The 20,810-nt window shown below is 37.0% G+C and overlaps 1 protein-coding gene across 3 annotated transcripts in view; it reads left to right on the top strand.

Annotated features, from left to right (window-relative positions):
* Window positions 1–4,907: 4,907 nt before the first annotated feature.
* Window positions 4,908–20,810, top strand: part of Gria4 (glutamate ionotropic receptor AMPA type subunit 4) — a 351,745-nt gene continuing 335,842 nt past the window's right edge. For 2 of the 3 annotated variants that reach the window (XM_035443427.1, XM_035443429.1), the window contains exons 1-2: window positions 4,923–5,010; window positions 6,149–6,307. In XM_035443427.1, coding sequence (XP_035299318.1) covers window positions 4,923–5,010; window positions 6,149–6,307 — 247 coding nt within the window. Of the gene's footprint in view, window positions 5,011–6,148; window positions 6,308–20,810 lie in introns of all 3 variants that reach the window. The other variant, XM_035443428.1, reaches the window with a different exon arrangement.

The raw sequence follows: 20,810 nt of genomic DNA, 5'->3' as shown, positions 1-20,810 counted from the left end.
AAATAAAAACAGCCTAATGAAGGGTTTATTTGTTTCACAGTTCAGGATATAGTCCTTTGGGCATGCAAGTCAAGCAACAGGGACTTGAAACATCTGGTCACTTTGCATCCATGAATCCAGAAATAGAGAGAGAAATGCTCACATGTTGCCACTCACTGTCCTTCCCCATTTGTATAGTACAGAAACCCTACCCTGGATGGAGTCCTGCCCACAATTAAAATGGGTTGTCCCTCATCAATTGATGCAATTAAGATAATCTCCCTCAAGCATACCCAGGGAGCCATCTCCCAGGTGATTCTAGATTGTGTCAAAGTAACAATTAATACTGACTATCACAGATACCCTCTGATCAATGGGCTTGTTGGTTATTAAGTTTTGTAGATACCAGTAGTTCTAAAAAAGTATTTGTGCCTTAAAAATTTGTAATTAACATAATATAATTGTAGGTATAGAAAACTAAACACAGTGTTTGGGGTTAAAGAGCAAATGTCAAATTTTATTAGTTTTACACAAACAGTAGATTCTCACCAGGACTATATCAAATATATCCTAGTTTATTGTCTATGTCCAAACCTCATTGCATAACTTTACCACATGGACATAAATACTTTTAGTATAAATCCAAGGTATCGTCTTTACTAGTTGCTTGCAACTTCACCATACTTCCCCATCTGTTAGACACAGGCAAAACTGCTGAGAAATACAGTTTTACAAACACCTAGTTCATTGCTTTCTGGCCTCTCTTCAGCACTTTCCTTTAAATGTCTTGAATTATCAGTGTCCAGAAAGACTTATAATCATTCGTGTTCAACAAATGACTAATCTCTACCTGGTAGCCTTTGCAAATCAATAGAAAATCAAATTTTCTTGCTCTGTGAACTTATTCTGAACCACCTCCAAATCATGAATTGCCCACTGGTCATGTTCAGGATCTCTGTTTTTAAAGCCTTGGTCACAATTTAGCAAGCACACTTTAATAGCAAACATTGGCTATTCCAAGTCATAATTGTGACAAATTTTAAATATATCATGTTAGAACAGGAAAAAGACAAGAAACATGTCAATGTTAACATATCCAGGAAATTGGAAACCTTGTATCTGAAACCCAGCAACCCTTACTACTCCACAAACTTGTGGGAGAACACACTAATTTTTCTGAACACTGTAGAGTCCCCTTTTCTTTTTTAGTACCCTCATATCTTGTTGCACAATAAACTTATTGATCCCATTGGTTTTGACAGAGACAGCTGATAGTTTATTACAGCAACAAATTAATAATCAATTTAATGCTGTCTAAAGTGTTCTGTAGATCAAGTGCTACAAGTAAAGCTTTAGCACAATGCTTGGATCTAGCAAGGACACTTAAACATTACAGGTTCTCAAGTAATAATGGAGAACGTGTTGTTGTTTGCCTTCAAGTCACAAGTACTTAGGTGCCCTATATGTAGCTAGTGTGTGCATATAATATAGTTATGTAGGGAGGAGAGTTCAGAGATGTAAAGTAAAATGGATGTGATAATTAGCTGGAAATAGAAATAAAAAGCATTATTATGTGAGAAGAACGTAGCTATGTCATCAGCAGGCACACCAGTTCAGGTGTAATAGTTCTATAAAAAATAAAGCCCCGCCTACATATACAGATCAGTGTTGCTGTTCAAACTTGTGGCAGTTCCACTTTTTTTCAATTTGAGAGTAAAAGTCAATAATCACCTCTGCCCATCAGCAGGGATGCAAAGTTACACAAGTTGAAGATATGTTTGGAAATATTAATATAATTTAAACCCAACTTGAATTTTATGTGGCTTATTTTATTATCTCTTATAACTGAAACAGAATGCTATTATTTGCAGCCTTAGTTTTCACACAGACAGAAAAGGTAAAAAACATTTCAAATCCTTCTTGATGTGTGAGACGAAAGCCTCATAAAGCAAATGACAATGTATGATTTGTGTAATCCAATTACTCACAATTTGGTTGTTTTTGTCATAACAATCTGTGCTGAGATGTAACAGGAATGTGGGTGAAAAACAACAACAACGAAAAAGATGTGATTTTAAAAGCAAAACTAAGAATTTAGGAAACAGAAGAACATTCTGGAGTTTTAACAAAGGTTTAAAACATCATCTGTGAACTACAAAAACAGGTCATTTGTCACATGTAATTTTAGAAAGGCATGGAATTTGAAATAAATGTTTAGGAGAGATATCTGTACTCCATCCAGGAGCCCTGTTCCGGGATGATTTAGTAATTCAGTTTCTACTTTCTTGGGTAATCTCCATCCAGTTTACTACAATAGCCATAGTGACTCACATACCACCAATAATATTCAAGATTCCCTTTTGTCTATATTCATATCAATTAAAAATCACCGAAAGTAAATTTCAGATGTTCTCAGAACAAAGAAAATGATAAATACTATGATGGTGAATATATAATTTAGCCATTTACTATCCCATATTACATTAATGAATCATAGTATCACTTTGAACCACAAAAATGCATGTGCCTATATTCTGTTCATTTGTAATGAAACGAAAAACGGGGGAGAGCAGCCTGAAGGGATAAAGGTACAAGTCAATAAAGTTGTTACCAGGTAGTGTTCTTGCTGCAGCATTGCATCAGACACACCCAGGGACTTGCTTTATTCTTTTAAAAATGTGGTGAGAGGCAATATCTTGTTATCGCATGCATGTATATGTATGTTCATGTGATAATATATATCACATGAAGATACATTATTCATTCTAAATATAACCTGTTCAGTCCATGTTATGTGACTTGTATGTATATTATCAGAGCTATCTGTTTGCCATTGGACAACCAATTGGTGTGCTCTATAGTTCTTTCTGTAGAGTTCAGACCTCCTGGGCTTTTTTCCTGGCCTTTAACGAATGCTATTGAAGAATGGGTTTATTGCCTTTTAGCATTAGGGCATGTTATTTTGTAAATGTAGACATGAAGCTATCTTTCATGGGGTCTACAGCTACTGCAGTCACAGAGGTGTCCCAACCTTTCGATGTGTCCCAGCTTCCTCCTGTGACGTGACACCCAGTGAAATGACAGTTTTAAAGGTGACTCTGTGGGAAAAGTGACAATATTCCTAAAACCCTAGGTTAATTCCGTTTCATTTTCTTCTACACAGACTGATGACATCATCTGCAAAACGCATGTCTTCTTGGTGGTGACATGGCACAGGGTGAGCTTTGTGAACCCCCAGAAAAGAGATGTTTATGAAGAACACACAGACGCACACGCACGCACGCGCGCGCGCACACACACACACACACACACACACACACACACACACACACACACACTCACACACACACACGCACACGCACAACATGCAGAAAAGCATTCTTTTGAGTGAATCACTGAACAAAAAGGAACGCAGCCTTTAAACACGTTTCTTAGTTTACACTTAACTTCTCAAAGTTAATTCCTAATTCTGTCCAGTACCCTTTAAAGAACATGTTAGAAGCCTCTCAGTTTTCATCTGTCTCTTCCTGCTTCTTAAGGATAACTACTTTCTGCATGAAATGCTCCTCTCTCTCTCTCTCTCTCTCTCTCTCTCTCTCTCTCTCTCTCCTCTCTCTCTCTCTCTCTCTCTCTCTCTCTCTCTCTCTCTCTCTCTTCCATTTCCTAGCACATGTAAACTTCACTGACTCTCTTCACCACCCTTACCTCCTCCAATTTTCCCTCCTGGACCCCATCCTCTTTCCCCTGGTCTGCCCTGTGTCCTTCTTCCCTCCTCTCCTTCGCTGAGCACATTCACTGCATTCATTCCCATCAAGGGCTTTGCAGATTCCCGGGCTGTTTGCTGGTGAGAAATCTTTGCTGCAGCTGCAGCAAGGGCTAGAGTCCCCGCACGCGCGCGCCCGCGCGCTCAGTCCAATGGCAGAAAAGGGCTAGGCTGAGAGGAAAGGGCTGGGAGCCGGGAGGCAGCCTGTCCTCCCGCGAGCCTGCAAGGATGCGGCAGGGGACTGAGACCATGGGGAGGTGCTAACTTCCTATCCAACCCCCCAGCCGGGGATCCGGGCTGGCATACCCGGCCCCCCGGGCTAGTTTCCTGCCAAGCGCATCCAAGAAGCCAAAGGCTCTTTGGAAGACATAAAAAGGAAAAAAAAAAATAAAAAAAAGAGGGGTGCTGGAGAAGGGTGCTGATCACCAGAGCTGGTCCCTCCGCAAACCCAGGAAGAAAGGAGGAAGGGAGTCAGAGACTGGAGAGGAGACGCTAGAACCCCAGTCTGCGGACTGGCTCAGGAGCCTCCCTGGAGACCTGGGCGCTCTGGTGAGCACCCGCTGGGGGGAAAGGGGCGTGCGAGGGGCGGTGGGCGAGGGGAGGAGGATAGGGGAGAGTGGAGACCGCAGAGGGGAGACAGGCGAGGATCTAGGGGCCCGCAGTGGTGCTACGCACTCACTCCGGTACTAGTACCGAGGCGCCGGGCTTGGGGATGCTGCTGCCCAGGAGGGGGCCGGGTGCGAGCTGAGAAGCGCGTGTGGCGCCCGCGTCGGTGTGTATGTGAGCAGGGGAGCGCAAGTGAACCACAGACAGAGCGCATGTCTCATCCGTGCGAGCAGAGCAGCTAGACCCGCCACCACCATCTTCTGCATGAACATTATCAGCAGGACAGAAAACCTCCCCAGGGCTATGGAGACTGCGGGAAACATCTGGCAGCTGGCGATGGATTGCTGAGGAGAAGCAATCATAACCTCAAAGCGCCCAAACCTCTCTTTTCTTTCCCGTTTTCTTTCTTTTTTTCTTTTATTTTCCTTTTCTTTTCTTTTCTTTCCTTCCTTCTTTCTTTCTTTTCTTTTTTTTTTTTAATTTTAGCGCCATCGTCTTCAATGCCTCTCTGAAGAGCCTTTAGCAAGAGTGAGAGAGAAAGGGGGAGCGCGCATCAGGGAGAGTAGCAAAGAAGATGAGGAGTATTTGCAGTCAGATTGTCTTGTTGTTTTCTGGATTTTGGGGACTCGCCATGGGAGCCTTTCCAAGCAGCGTCCAAATAGGTAAGTAGATGGCAGGGGAAGGGGTGCATGCATCTGAAGTGAGTGACTTAAATGAGTTGCTGATAAGCAATCCAGGGAATCCTAAAGAGGCGCCTTCCTTTACAATCAGACCCTCTCAGTGCAAGTAGGAACAGGCTAGCACGCCCAGCCCTGACCCATTCCCATCTTGCCTGCCAATGGGTTAAATTAGGATTGGAAGAAGTTGAAAGAAAGAAAATAAAAGATAAATTAACCTCTGTGGTCTTTTATTGTATTTTCTGGCACATTTCTTTAAATGCTTTTCCTGAGGATAAGAGGGAATATCGAATTTTATTTTATTTTTTGTTTGTTTTTTTTTCAACCCACTTCTTGCTGTTCTGCAAGCTGCAGCATTCTCACTATTATAGAAAGAGAAGGGGGTTGGGGGGACGGCATTTTCTGTCCACACCTCTTGCCTTGTCTTGCTACCAGATGACAGATAAAAAAGTTAGACCATTTCCTAGGAACCTTGGCTGGGTTTATTTTTCTTTTCACGTATGCTTTTGCTCTTCCGTATTCTTGGGCACCCCACTGTGTATCTAGCCACCCTCCCTTTCTCTGTTGTGCTTGCCATTCTCCCTTTCTGTCTCTTGATGGGACTCAGCTATTGAATTTCTTCCAGCCCAGCCCAACCTCAAACACTGCATCATTTTTTTTATGTGTGTACTGTGCACAAAACCGAACAGATTGGGTTGGATACACACACACACACACAAGCATGGGGGCAAACTAAGTTCTCTCTCTTCTAAATCTGCTCTCATGTGCTTCCACATTCCTCCATTCCTGTCCTGTATTTTGACGGAAATCTCTTTTCGGTTCCTCTGCATCCTCTGGTAGAAAGCGGTATCCTGAACTGGTTGCCTGAAGAGGCAAGGGGAAAAAAGCCAGATGCACTAAATGGTCTCAGAGGTCATTGTGATAATGATTGAACCAAGAAAAAGCTGAGCTGCCCTGAAGACTAAAACACTAAGCATGCAGTGCAGTGACAAAAACAGCCCCTATGATATGACAACAGAGCTCCTTAATTGTGTGAGCTTGCTGTTGGAGACATTTGGCAGTCCTGGGGCTGGGTGTAACGTCTAAAACAGGAAACACTGTGTGAAGCTGCTGTCTTTCACAGGTGGTCTCTTCATCCGAAACACAGACCAGGAATACACTGCTTTCAGATTGGCAATCTTTCTTCATAACACCAGCCCCAATGCCTCCGAAGCCCCTTTCAATCTGGTACCTCATGTGGACAACATTGAGACAGCCAACAGTTTTGCTGTGACAAATGCCTGTAAGTAAAATAAGTTACAGCTAAATTGGAAGAGAACTGAAATGAGGTAGTGGGATTCCTTTCTTTGTTCAGAATTTTCTAGAAAAAAATCCAGATTCCAGCAGTTGCCTGGTGGCAGAGAAAAATCATAGTTTGAAAGTGTTTAGTCTTTGAGATTTTCAGCTGATCTCTTTCTCCTTCCCTCCCTTTTATCATTCCCCACCTTTCTGCCTTTTAATTTTCCCTGCAGAATTCTTCTGTAACACTGTAGTATTGTTTCAGTTTTCTGAATGCCAGTGAAAACTGTACTTACTCTAGTGTTTTATCCCATCCTTTTGGTTTTTCTTTCTTGAGTTTCATTGGAGTAAGCTCCTGTCTTCCTTTTAAAAAAGTCACAAGCCTTCCCAGTGCAAAAAGCCATGGTGAGGAGGCCAGAAGAGTGCTGATGTGGAGAAAATACATTGAAGTCGGCTGGCAGACACGACATAAGATCCAGTGATGTCATTTGAGGCTGTTCTGCCCTTATATTTTAGTTTATAATTAATTGTCTCTTGCTATCTTAATGGATCTAGCTATCCATGAAACTCCATGAAGCATTACGCTGTTGCCAGTCACTTAAGTCTCTGATCTACCTGGATTCTAAAACACACCCAGTTGGATCTCCAGACAATCAAACCACATGAGTGACCTCACATAATACTACAAGGGGTCGGTTGTGCAGAAGTCCCCCATTCTATGTAACTTGATGTGGAAAAAGAATCCCCCTAACTGCATTGATGTCAAACACTAAGATGTGACCCATCAGTGCACTGGGGTGGCTTTTAGTTCAGTTTGTGATGCATGGCCACATTCCAGATGCTTCCTCAGTTTTCTGTGCTCATCTACTGCCATGTTTAAACAATGTTTCTGAATTATCTGAGACGTGAGGAAGTGGTTTCTATATAAAATGGTGAGTGATTTGTTACTATTGCATCAAGTTGGAAAATGTTTTAATTAAAAATTGTCAGGACAAGAAAATAAACTGAACAATGAAAAAATTGAAACAGAACACAGTGTTTTAAGTGAAGGAAGATATCCATTTCACAAGCTGTTGCAAAATGCAACAAAATGTTGCATTCATATTTATTTGTCATTAATTCACTTACCAGATAACAGGATGATTATTTGGAGGTCTGTTTACTACTACATTTTGAACTTAATTTCATGAAGGCATTGAAGCTTTTGACAGCTTTATAAAATATTGTGGTTATATTATTTGTCATGATTCCTGTGCTTACTACTCCTTGGTGATTGTTGCTTATTTGTTTTACTTGGTGATGAAATTAATATTGCTTTACTTGGTGGTGAAATTAATATTGTTTTATTTGGTGATGAAACTGATACTGTCTTATTTGGTGATGAAATTAATATCAAAACAAAAGAGTTTTATTTTAAGCCAAAGTATATATAAATTACAGCTAGGTTTGTGTACAGTCATTTATAAATTTTATGAGTTATTTTCTTCATATGCCAAGTATGAAAAAAGATATCAACATTTCACACAATTCTGCTCAAAGTATTCTCATGAAGGAGTGATGGTTACTTCTTTTTTATTTAACACATATCTTGTATCTCTTGTAAGAGTCTATCAGGGCCTGTATTACTAGCTTGGAAATTAATTGATTATCCAAATATTTTGTACATAGTGAGGGAACTTTGTCCACAGCAAATTACACTTGAATACTATCATTTCATTTTGAATGAGTTTCCTAAATGTGGTAGTACATTGTGTTTTGTTTTTGAAAATTAAGATCTCACAAATTAGAATGGTTGCACAATAATATTCAGCTTTGTAAACTGTAAAGTGATAATCCTTTCTTCCTCCATATCATCAGTTAACCTCATTTAGCATCATTTTAACTAGCAGTGTTTTAGTTATGTAACAAAATATGCATGAAATTAAGCAGTAGTGGTAAAGCACTGGTCAAACTGAGACTGGTTAGACAGATAATAAACGAATCTAAAAGTATGAAATTTAGAGGACATTCTTCATTATTGATGTGCAACTAAAACAAGTAACCTTAGATGTATCCAAGTACCATACAATGTTGGCAAGCTAGTGTGCTCACATTCATATATAATTGGTTCTGTGTAGATGGTTAAAAATAATTTTAAAAGAAAATTATAAATAAACAAAAATGTTTGACTGTAAATGTCTATGCCAAATCCCTTAAGATAAATCCAAGTTACATTTGAGAACATATAGAGAATGTGAGTCTGTGGTTGGTGCTTTTTGGGTAGACTGAGGCAATTCATGCACACATGAGCGCATGGGCGAGTGCGCAGGAGCGCACGCGCGCGCGCGCGCGCACACACACACACACACACACACACACACACACACACAATTCAACTCTAATCACTAGTAACTATACGTTAATCTCACTTATCAAACTTTGTGCCTTTGGGTACAAAAGGGCTACAGTGGTCTTGAAATTTCATATTTTGGAAAATTAACATGGGGATTTATTCTTTGGAGTGACACAGATTGGATTTTCAAACTTGTTATCTTGGAATGAATATAAGTAATAATATGTGGTAAACTCAATTTATTTTCATTGTAATTTTTCCACACTGAATCTTTATAAACTTCCAGTCTTACTGTGTATGAATAAAGAACATTAACCAGGGCACATTTAATTACTTTTATGGGAACTACATTCATGCAAAAAACAGACAAGAATAAAGTATGTTGTTGACCTGTTTAAAAAGCATAGCCTAATACTGATTATTAGGACTAAAATTAAGCAGTCCTCTAAAAGGTTTGTGTATTACTAAACCACTTGATCTGTAGAGTTTATCAGCTTGTAAAACTGGATGAGATTATCCAAAAGGAGCAATTTTGGGGGTATCAATACCATCTTGCTGGAGGAATCAATAATATAGGCTTCTAATTTTATTGTTAACAATATTTTATCTTCAGCAATATTTGTATATCTTTAAATTAAAATATTGTTTTTCTTTCTTAGCTATTCATATTGCTAAAACGTCAGACTTCACAGGTTATTAAAAGGAAATTCAAAGAAGTGCAGATAATAAAATAATAACAATTTTCAATAACAAAATGTTTGTGTAATAACTGGCCCTTTTAAATAAGCATCAGTGTCATATTTCATTATTGTGACATATATAAATTATACAAACTGATGGAAACTGATATTTCATAGTTAAATTGTAAATGTGGTCAGTGTTTTTAATTGAATTCTTTAAATAAATGTTTTATATAGATATCAATATAGCTATCTCTGTAAAATAAATTGATAATATTCTTATAAAACATTTGATACAACCCACAATAGACTAACTTTGGAGATATATTTCCACTATTTAACAAATATTTAGCTTGGATAATAATATTTGTTAAATTTGACCAAAACTAATAAACAAAATACTAAGTAGTGCCAAAATTTCTAAATAAATAATATTTGAGAAATTATGAATTTAAATTTTTTCTTAGAAACATCATTACATACCAATCCCTTAATGAAACAACTCTTGTGATATCACCAACCAGCATCCAGTCTGTAGAATGATGCTTTAAAGTTAAGATGGACAGTGAGAAGTATATGATAAACCAGATACATGGTCAAAATATTAAGGAAAGTTACAGATTTCTAGACTGATTCTTACTTTTTAAATCTGTGGTAGGACTAATTGGTAAGAATTTTTCTTTATCTATTTTCTAATGATTTCCTTATCTTGATCAAAATTTCTGCCTAAAACAGTCTGCTCAATTGTTTATCAGATGATGGCAGAGAAGTTACAATAATTGAAAAATTATATATTATACTAAACAATGAAGAAAGTGGTTTGGTTTTGAGGTAAGATAACACGTTTGTAACACAGGCTGGCCTAAACATCATTACAAAGCACAGGCTAACTTACAACTCATGATCTGCCTGTCTCAGCCCTTCCAAGTGCTGGCATTAGAGGTGTGTGCCAACATGCCCAATACCAATCACAGGCCTATTCTTTTAATGAAGTAAATCTAACTTCTTTTGGTGGGCAATTTACTTGTAAAACCAAAATACCCAACTGGATAAATAAAATATGGTTGTTTATTGAAATTAAATCCAGAGAGTACATGGAAGTATATACGACATGTCTCATAGGAGTTCCAACTTATACAGTAGTGAAAACTCACTGATGTTAACAGTACCCAAATACCATATCTATATTAGAATTCAACAATGCTTAAATGGTAGTGTATGCTTTCCTGTAGGTAGATTGGGTCTTCTAAAAGCTAAGAGACTGCATTGGGCCACAGTAATAATCCTAAGCAGGGTAAAGATAAAGTTTTATTGTTCAAAGGAAAGATACAAAATAGACAATAGAATTAAGTGTGTTTGCATTTGGTTTTAGGAAAATTAGCCAATTGTGATTCATTGGGCTTTCATGTTTGGAATTGATCTGAAATAATTGTTTAGCTTGGTTTCCTATCATCCCTATAATTTCCCATTCTAAGATTAATGACAAAAATGAGTCATATTGCTTCAGTTTCTCTCTTTTGCAAATGATAAAAGGATTGTATAATTTTCACTGATGTATTTCTGAATGGTCACATGATGAAACATTCACAAACTGTCAGAAAACCACCTACTTTTTCCCAAATAGGTGTTCTCCCAATTTTTGTTTATTTTGGGAAGAGGGAAATATGTTTATTTCCTTATAATGAGAAATTCATCTGATCATTGCCCATCTATAATTTGCCTATTTGTTGATAATTCATCTCTTTATATCGTATATACAGAGGAACACCATCAATTTTCTGGATTTTAAAGTAAATAATGCGTTATTTTATGTTACTTTACTAAATAAGAACATTTTAGTTTTATGACTGCTACCACATAACATGATTTAATTTGCTCCAAACTAATGTTACAATAAACCATCTAAGCAGACAGGCCTTCTGCTTTAGTTTTGTATCTTTTGGCTCAGAGTAGTCTTTTTGTTTGTCAAAGATTTGGTAAGTGTTTTTACCAGGTACCACTCCAGTGACTTACCAGGAAACCTCAAGGTAATAAAACATGTAACATCACTACTGGGACTGCTTGTATTGGACAGAAGAAACAATTTCCATTTATTCTTTCCCTAATTGCAGTTCTGGGCAATTTGTTCATTAATTACATGGCAGTGAATGATGGAGCAAAGGCTAAAATCATATTATGTAAAGAATCCATCTATTCATTCACGATATTAGATAATGGGTATGTCCCTTTATTCATTAAACATATTCAGAAAGAGAAATTCTACCTAAGATACCATGCAAGAAACTCAGAATACAAACGTTAAAAGTAGCTGTCACTCTCTATGAGTTCTTACTGTGGGAGAAAGAGACAAGTTGGGTAGAGTACAAATTATGCAGAGCTAAAAAGCAATGAAGGGAAATGGAGCTATGTGGAGAAACACAGTAATGGTAGGGACACCAAATTTGGCACAACATTTGATGATGTTTCCTAAGCAGAGTTTCAGCCTCTCACTAAGTCGTTTAAAGAAGAGGCATGAACAAGGATATGAATAGATAAAGAGATGAGACACAAGAAGACACCAAAGTGTGGTTATCCAGGTCTGTTTGAGCTGATTTAGTCTGGGAAGGGCATGAAAAGCATAAAAGGTAATCAGTGTGCTAAGGGAAAAGGCTTTGTAGATTTACAGAAAATCTATAGCAGTTGCGAGCAGATTCCATGGAAGGAAAAAGAAGATTCATAAATTATTTGAATAAAGATATGATCATATTTGCATTTTACAAGGAGTAATATGGTGGCACAAGAAAACCTATTGGAAGAGTAAATGACGGAAAGTAGAAGTCCCATTAGTTAAATGTCAGAGTGGTACAATTTAAAGTGATGGATGCTTAGATTAAAGTGCAATCACCAGGTGAAGGGAAAACTCACAAACCCCAAATACACACGTTTGTCAGGACTCATGGACAGATCTGTGTAGGAGGGTGGCAGAAAAGTGTGTGACAGTAGAGATTTTCAGCTGACATCTCTGACCTGAGGGGGGAAATGTTTTACTAGTGACACCAATCGATTGAATAGGCACATGGGCACATATCCTGGTGAAGATGGTGAGCTTAAGTGAGTGGACTGATTTTGAGCTGCTAAGTGGACCCAAAGAAGATCCACAGTAGGAAGTTGGGCATGAGTGGAGGTCTTGGTCTCAGTTCCAGATGACAGCATACTCTGTAAGGGCTGGAGCCATGGAGAGAAATGAGATCACCCATGCAGCACAGCAGGAAAGGAGCATGGAAAACCCATCCCCAAAGTGTGTCAATACAAAGCGAGGAGAGAAAAAAGGGTCAGAGAATTTGAAAGAAAGGATGTGGGAATACTTTAAGCAAAGGAGACCCAGTCTTGTCAAAAGCTGTGGAGTCATGAACTATTAAAAAAAAAAAAACTGTAACACCCTTGGCAGGTCTTTTTATCTGTTCTCTGTAGAGTGTTCATTTGCACTTTTGACCAAGACAAAATTTACAAAGGTCTCCTTTATTAAGCCCACAAATGTTCTACCAATATATAATTTCCTGTATGAGTTGATCAAGACCATTCTTATCTTTTAATTAGAAGTAGGAAGGGACAATTATCAAGCTATTGAACAAGAGAGATTGAATTTGCAAAATAAGAAAGGGTGGGTTACACTCAACTCCTTCATTTATCATTGCAAGAGATGGATACCTACATAGTAGAAATCTTTGTGAAGAGTAGCAAGATGAGTGGAAGAAAAAGGTACATGTCTTCAGAATTCAATTAAAATTTCAGTTATAATGGAACATTTTCAGTCAGTCTAAATATTTCAATGTACTTGTATTCCCTACTTAAGTTTCAGAGAGGTTATATAGGCTTTATATATTTTGTTGATAATAGATATGTGTTTCTCACAGATAGCTGTTTAGTTTATATACACAAATCGAATGTTCTACTCATCAGCCTTACAAAGTCCTAAGAGAAGAAACTTTCTATGGATAATTATTTTACATTTGGATTGAAGTAGGATTGAAGTTGGGGGAAAATCTGCCTACTTTACAAAATTGTGTGCCTAGTGCATTTTGTGTGCATATACATTTACAAAGAGATGATCTTCAATGTTGCAGGTTTTTGATGAAATTTTAGTCACACAAAGGCCCAGTTCCATAGCCCTCAAGGAACTGCCTACCACTTGGTAAGCAATTCTTCATCCCTACCTTTATCAAATGAGTAGACTGTCCTGGTAGAAAACCTGGAATCTTTCAATGAAATCCATCTACATTTTGACCCAGTGGAGAGTATAGGCAGTGTCTCCTCAAAAGGAATGCCTTTGGTTCACCCTCTGATCTTCTACTGTAATCTTATGGCCTTTAAGTGCTTAATTTATTATAAAAAAACTATATATTTTGTATCCTCTCTTCTAATTTTTTAACACAATTTACCCTTTTCTTTATAATTACTACTTCTGGAACACTTTTGAAGGTCATCCAGTGACTTACAAAGCATTAAATCCAATTGTTTCCTGGTCTTCTGTTTTCCCTAAATAATGTGTCAATGCTGAGGACTACCTGTTCTCTGAAACTCATTTGGCTCCTGATACAAAAGATGACAGTATTAAAGAGCTATTGCAGGAGGCTTTGGCTTTGTGTTACCTTCAGTTTTATAAACTATGAAAGGTAAACATAGTTTCTGATTATTTTATAACAAAATAATAAACACTTAAAATTTTCCTAAGGCCACAAAGTATCATTGCTATATCATCTTAAGGTCATTTCTCTAAACCACTATACTATTTGACAACTGTTCTTGCTACAGTATGTTGCTCAAAAGAAAATCAACAAGGTAATCATCACATGGTATGACTTCAGGTTTCTTGAACCTTAATAAATATCAAGAATATATCTTTAATAATTTTCATTCAAGACAACAAACATGCCTAGCATTTTATATTACAATGAAACTTGTAACATAACACAAAGACTTCAGAAGTCTGTTGACAGTTGACACTCTCATTACTTATATTGACAATTTCATGTCACAAATGCTACAATGCATAAAACATAACTAAACAACTCTTAACTGTTTGGCACTCAGGGACAGATGCTCAGTTAATTGGTGAACCTACATCTTTCTATAGGTGTGTTATTTCATTTAAGAATATAAATAATCATGATTAATGTCTCCAGTAAACAGCTAAAAGAAGTTCTTAACTGTTGGGCATGTTCTCTATGGTTGTCTTTGACATGTTTTCTAAATAAACAAAGGGTTACAGTTTAGGTATATTAAAATAAGGATAGTTAAGGGATATTGAATTGATGAGTTTTTCAAGCACCATCACCTAATCTTATTTCATAAAACTACCACATCTTCAATGATATATTGGGATTACAAAGAAAGAATATTTAAAATGTGTACCTCCTTTTAATAATAAATTCTGTTTCTTCAACTCTAGCAAACATGTTGCATAAGCTAATCAGTGTTGACTCAGTTTAGTGTTTGTTCACTTTTCTTATGCAGATACTTGTTCCATAATGCAATTTTGGCATCAGTAATTTAAAATATATCATGCTCTAGGCTATATTCATTTTCATATTTTTATTTAAAGTTAACACATGATCGTGAATTTTCAAATGTCTCAGCATTTTCAAGAGTTAGCACACTCGGGACCTCAGGATCAACATTTAGTATATTCCTACATTTTAATATCATCACCAGCATTTGTGACTGTAAACTGGTGTGAATAAATATACATAGACACATACATACATACATACATACATACATACATACATGTGTATATATATATATATATATATATATATATATATATATACATATACATACACACACACATATAATCAGCAACTCCTGGTGATGAAATGACTACATAAAATAAAGTGGATTTGAGCTTTTAATTAATATGGTCAGATTTCCTCCTTTTACAAATTCTATATAAATTTGCAACCTCCAGTATGTGAGAATAATTGTTTTCTGTTACCTGCCAACACTGGCCATTATTGGTCTCTTAAATCTTCACTCATCCTGATAGGTGAAAATGACATCTAATTGCTACTTTAATTTGCATAATTTTAAAAGTGAGAAGGAAAATTGTCCTATATTTAAAAGCCTTGTGTACCTTTTTCCTTTATTGGTTCATGCTTTCTTCTTTGAGGAAATATTTTTAAACACTAGTAATTAATTAGATGGTATGTTGCACACTAGTAATTCACATTTCTTTCAACCCCAGCTTCCTCAAGAAGGTCTTTTGCCATATAAACATTAAAAGTTTGTATTTCTCCCTGGGCAGCAGTAGTGGACACCTTTTAATCCCAGCACTAATGAGGCAGAGGCAGGAGGATCTCTGTGAGTTGGTGGCCAGACTGGTTTACAGAGCTAATTCCAGGACATTTAGGGCTGTTACACAGAGAAACCCTGTCTCAAAAAAAAAAGATTAAAAAAAATTGTGTATTACTCAAATTTATGACTCATTTTCTTTGGCTTCTCAGTTTTGTGCTGTGATTCTAAGAAACATCCCTATTCTTAAAACCACAAAAAAATCCTCTGTTTTCCAGAATATTTATGGTTTTGAAATTTATACTTCTAAATTAAATATTCTGAGACTTATTTCCTTATTAATATTAAAAGCACTGTTTTCTTCACTGTTATGTGAATGAGCTACATTTTAGATTATTCTTTGAACTATTGCATCAGCACAGAATTCATTTCCTTTCTTAAGAAAAGGGGAACCTGGACTAAATTTCTAGCACTTTGTCTCTTGGAACATTCTTCTGGTGTTCTTGTCACCTGTTTCTGGTTTTTTTTTTCCAACAGGCCTAAGGGCCATACTGTGTGCCATATATTTTATACAGTATCTTTTTATCTTAATGTTTCCTTTATCTCTCCTTTTTGAGACTCTCGCTTGCCATCTGACCAAATCCTCTTCCTTCTGTACTCCAAGCACATCCTTCTCTAACCCCACCAACCACATCCAAGTCCGCACTGCTTCTTTATGCCTTCCATTGTTAATCACCTGTTTCTACACTGTGCTGTACCTGCAGGTGTCTGTGTGTGTATTCATGTGTCTTTGTGAGCATGTATATGTATTGTTTGAATGTTGTATATATTTGTGTCCATGTATCTGTGTATATGCATTCCTGTTCATGTGTGTGTTTGTGTGTGAAAATGGAAGTACCCACATGCTTCCAAGCATGTTGTAGAAGTCAAAGAACAACCTTATTCAAGGCAGGGCCTTTTCTCTTCACAGAAATGCATGCCAAGAGAGCTGAACCACCAGTTTGTGGGGAATCTCCTACCTCTGCTCCCATGTGTACATGCTTGGACTGTGCTACCACTTCAGTTTTGTGTATGCTAGTGATTCAAACTCAGGTCCTCACACTTTATTCATTAAGCATGCCCCTGGCCCTCTCCATCTACTTTATATGCCAAAATCAATAGTGTCCATGTGAATTTACAAATCAAAGACCACCTGCAGCCTTTCCTTGTCTTTTGTTCTCTTTAGCATGCTGGCCTACTCTGGTCCTTTTTCTCTGTCTTTGTACTTTCAACTCTTTTCCTGGAATTTCCTATCCAGTATTTGATTAAAGAGCTTCTTATGAACCTTGATGATTCAGAGAAAGTGTGACTATTTCAGAAATACTGCCCATCATGTGCCCCAAACCACAACTCCACTTACTTTCTATACCAGAACTGTAACCCAATAACTACCTGAACTTGTCACAATTTTAAGTATTATTTCATAACTTTTATATTTTGTAATCTGTATTTCCCACCAGAATCAGATCTTTTAAAGCAAAGGATATTGTTGAACATGTTAAAAGACAGAAGCCCATTTCATACAATTCCTGGCACAGTGTGACAACCCGTGAGATTCTACATATGTGGGTGGGAGATCACTTTGCTAGTCTTGCAGGACTTAAGCTCATTAGGAGTTTTCATGGGATACTCTAGAGAAAGCAAGGGAAAGGTGTGCAAGAAACAAGAAGCATGTAGAGAGGAGGTGATCTACATTGTCTCATTTTTACACATTCATTTCTATTGTTTCTATCCCATTTGATTTCTAGAGTGAGCTAAGGAAAGAATATGCTCTGGGAGGAAGAAGTTGGGACTGTAATACACATTGGTGTACAGGGTCCTGGTCAGACAATACTTTGACAAATTTAAATCTGATAAATGAGCACTTCAAATTCATTTATAACATCTGGTGTCTGCTAACAGAAGAAGTTGAAATATGGATTCAAACAGCTTTGAAAGCACAAAAGGGCCAGTTGGGAAGGCCAGCTGAACTTGAGAGCAGTCTATGGATACACTGCCTGATACTTAGAACATCGGAAAGTTCATGGAACTAGAAGATTTCTGAGAAAAGAGCATGCACTTAAAATGTACAGTGTCACTCATTGTAGTTCTTCATCGCCCCCATTAACAACTTTTGACATACATTTCCTGACAACTTATTTTATAACCCTTTATTCCTTTCTTGATTGAAATCAGCTTATCCTTGAAAAGCACTAAGTGTATCTGTGGAGTCATCCATCTTACTTGGTCAGGTTTGGAAGCATTTCACCCCTTCTTTTCTCCAAAAGATTTAGAACCAATACATTATTTTTCCCTTGGAAATGTTTGCATGCTTCTTTCTTGAAGTGAAGCCTTCAATCAAAAATATTTCTTCGACTAATGTGACAGCTGAGAAACTAATTGCATACTTCATACTTGATGACATCAGTAGCCCCTGAAATTTTTCTGTTTTTCCATCTTTGATTTGAAAAGACAAAGCCACAGGTTTTCTCTGGTATGTTGGTCGTAACTTTCAATGTTTGCATATGTTTGTGAGGCTGCATATAGACAACAAAGCACTAGTTGACCATAAGAGGAGGAGAGGTACTGGAAAGTACAAATGCTCACAGGCTGAATGAAAGGAAAGTAGGTTGTCTGAGGCAAGATAACATAAAGTGGTAGGAGCAAAAAGATCTCAAGTAAATCTTGTTTGGAAAATGCGAACTATAATGAAACTTAATTCTTCGTCTTCCTTAGAAGACAAAGGAGAGATAGGTGGCTTCATAATAGATACATAGAAAGAACATATTATGGACAGATGTTAGGTAAATAAACAATCAACAGATATATAGTCAGATATATAGATATAGATATAGATAGATTATATAGTGATAGATAATATACAGTAGCTAGATAACTGATATATAGATGATAGATGCATAGGTGATAGAAGGTTGCTATATACCTATACATGTATAGACGTTTGGCAGATAATGTAGTAATGAATGTGATTATATGATATGTTAATATATATCCTAAACAAGACAGCTTGTTGAAAATTGATGCAACATTTTGAAAATCAACTTGTCACAATTGGTCCAAAGTCATTAAAAATTCTAGACATGAAAGTGTTCAGGAAAGCTTTACATGACAATATTTATTTGAAGAATGAATCATTAGATTAGCTAAGACCCAGACAGTCTGTTGGACAAAGCCTGTGCATCATGAGAACTCCTTATCTGACTCCTGGCAACAATTTGGCTACAAGAGTTTTCTTTCTATACATAGACTCTTTTGTGTTTTTCTTTATTAACATTATCTTTTCCTTCTGTTTTTAATACAAAGCCTAATGCCACACTACAGGAAAGAATGAAGTGTTCTAGACAGATGCAGAAAGGCTATCATCAAATGTTCTAATGACACATGAAGCTGGTAGATGTTCAAGTGCCTTTTCAAAGCTTCAGTAATCTAGGGGAATATAGATCTCCCACAATAGTCCTGGCTGGCAGTCAGTTAAAAACAGGTACATTGGATTTTCATGGAGGCACTGTGTCTCCAAGCTCTTTGGAGGTATTTTCCAATTCTTGTTGGTAAATGTTAATTTTTTAAAAAAAAATGTGTAACTGGTTTTATTCCAACCTATACTTTAGTCCATTCGCATAAGTTCAAAGAAGAAAATTCAGAAATTATATAGCAATATATTTGAGACTTGAAAATGGTGTGAGGAGACAATATATATTGAAGCAACCAAAACAGTCGTAAAAAGTAAAGTGCCGAGGTATTTGGGATGACTCTGAGAAGCAGGAATGTGTGTGGAGAATGAGGAATGGGCTGAGGCTTGGCAGATAGCGTAGACTCGAGATGATAACACTTTAGAGGTGAGAGTTGGGGTGTGGAGGCCTGTACACTGTCCTGCAGGCTGTGAGAGGATGTGATTCCTTATCCCAGAGCAGGTAACAAGAGTTATTTTAAGCAGTTAACAACATAATTACATGTGTGTTTTAGAAGGAGTCCCCACAGCACTGCTCATCATTCATGTATAGAGTAAAGCCTTCTCCATACAAAGTACTGTTCTAAGCAGCGGCTTTCTAGACAAGAAATGTAATTTTGCTACTTGGCTGCTTCTGGGAGAGCTGTTACTGTATGTATTATGTTCACAGTTTTTCAATGAGAACTGTAACACTAGCAACCAATACTTAGCTTGTAACACAAACCATGCATCTTTGCAAGTGCTAGCCTGGTTTCCATAGGCCACACAGACTATAAAAGAGCTGGCTGTGTTGGGAAGAAATACAAATAAAGCCAAGAAAAATGTAAATATAATCAAATATTCTACATTTAAATACACATGCTGGAGATTACAGCAAACTCCACAAGAATTTAAACTTCATATGATCTTTTGAATTTTTTGATGGTAAAAATTTTTTAGCTGGTTCAAGAAGCATATAGCATTATATTGACTTAACTACACGATTACATACTATATATAAATAAGAATGTGTTTCTAAAGAAATAAATTAAATAATAATAAATACATATTTGTGTGTGTGTGTGTGTGTGTGTGTGTGTGTGTGTGTGTGTGTGTGTGTGTGTGAAATACCACATCTACACATGCATACAGCACACCAAAGAGAACAATTGCCTGGAAATAGTCATACATATAATCTGTAAGATGGTTATTCATTTTTGAAAATAGTAACCAGTTAGTAGAGTGGAGTAGTGTGCTGCTTTGAACCTCAGCACTCAGGAGGCAGAGGTAGAGGCAGGTGAATCTATGTGAGTTCTTGGCCAACCTGGTTTACATAATCAGTTACAATACAGCCAGGGCTATGTAGAAAAACACATGACTAAATAAATATCTCTCGTGTATGTATTCTTGACCAAAGTATTTCTCTTTTCTTTTATGTTTTCTTTTCTTTTCTTTTATGTTTTCATCTCGCAATTAGCTGCCTTGACTCCATCCTAAAGAGAACTCTTTCTACTTTTATGTCTTCTGTTTGTTTGTGAGTAGCCTAATAGTTGCTTACAGGACCATGGTTAAAGGGTTACTTTCAGAAACATGGTGACTTACTGTTAAAGAAAATGTTCCCATCTAAGTCCTTGGAGAGGGTATAACATGACCAACATCTTTACCAATATATTTCTTAGAAAATGGAAAATATATACATAAATCTATGAGTACGCATATATACAGCTGAAAATCACTTACATTAAGATATATAAAGACA

This window comes from Cricetulus griseus, chromosome 4 (assembly GCF_003668045.3).
Source record: "Cricetulus griseus strain 17A/GY chromosome 4, alternate assembly CriGri-PICRH-1.0, whole genome shotgun sequence".
In the NCBI taxonomy this organism is placed as follows: domain Eukaryota; kingdom Metazoa; phylum Chordata; class Mammalia; order Rodentia; family Cricetidae; genus Cricetulus; species Cricetulus griseus.
The sequence above is the reverse complement of the archived record's forward strand: the minus strand, read 5'-3'. Positions and strand labels throughout refer to the sequence as shown.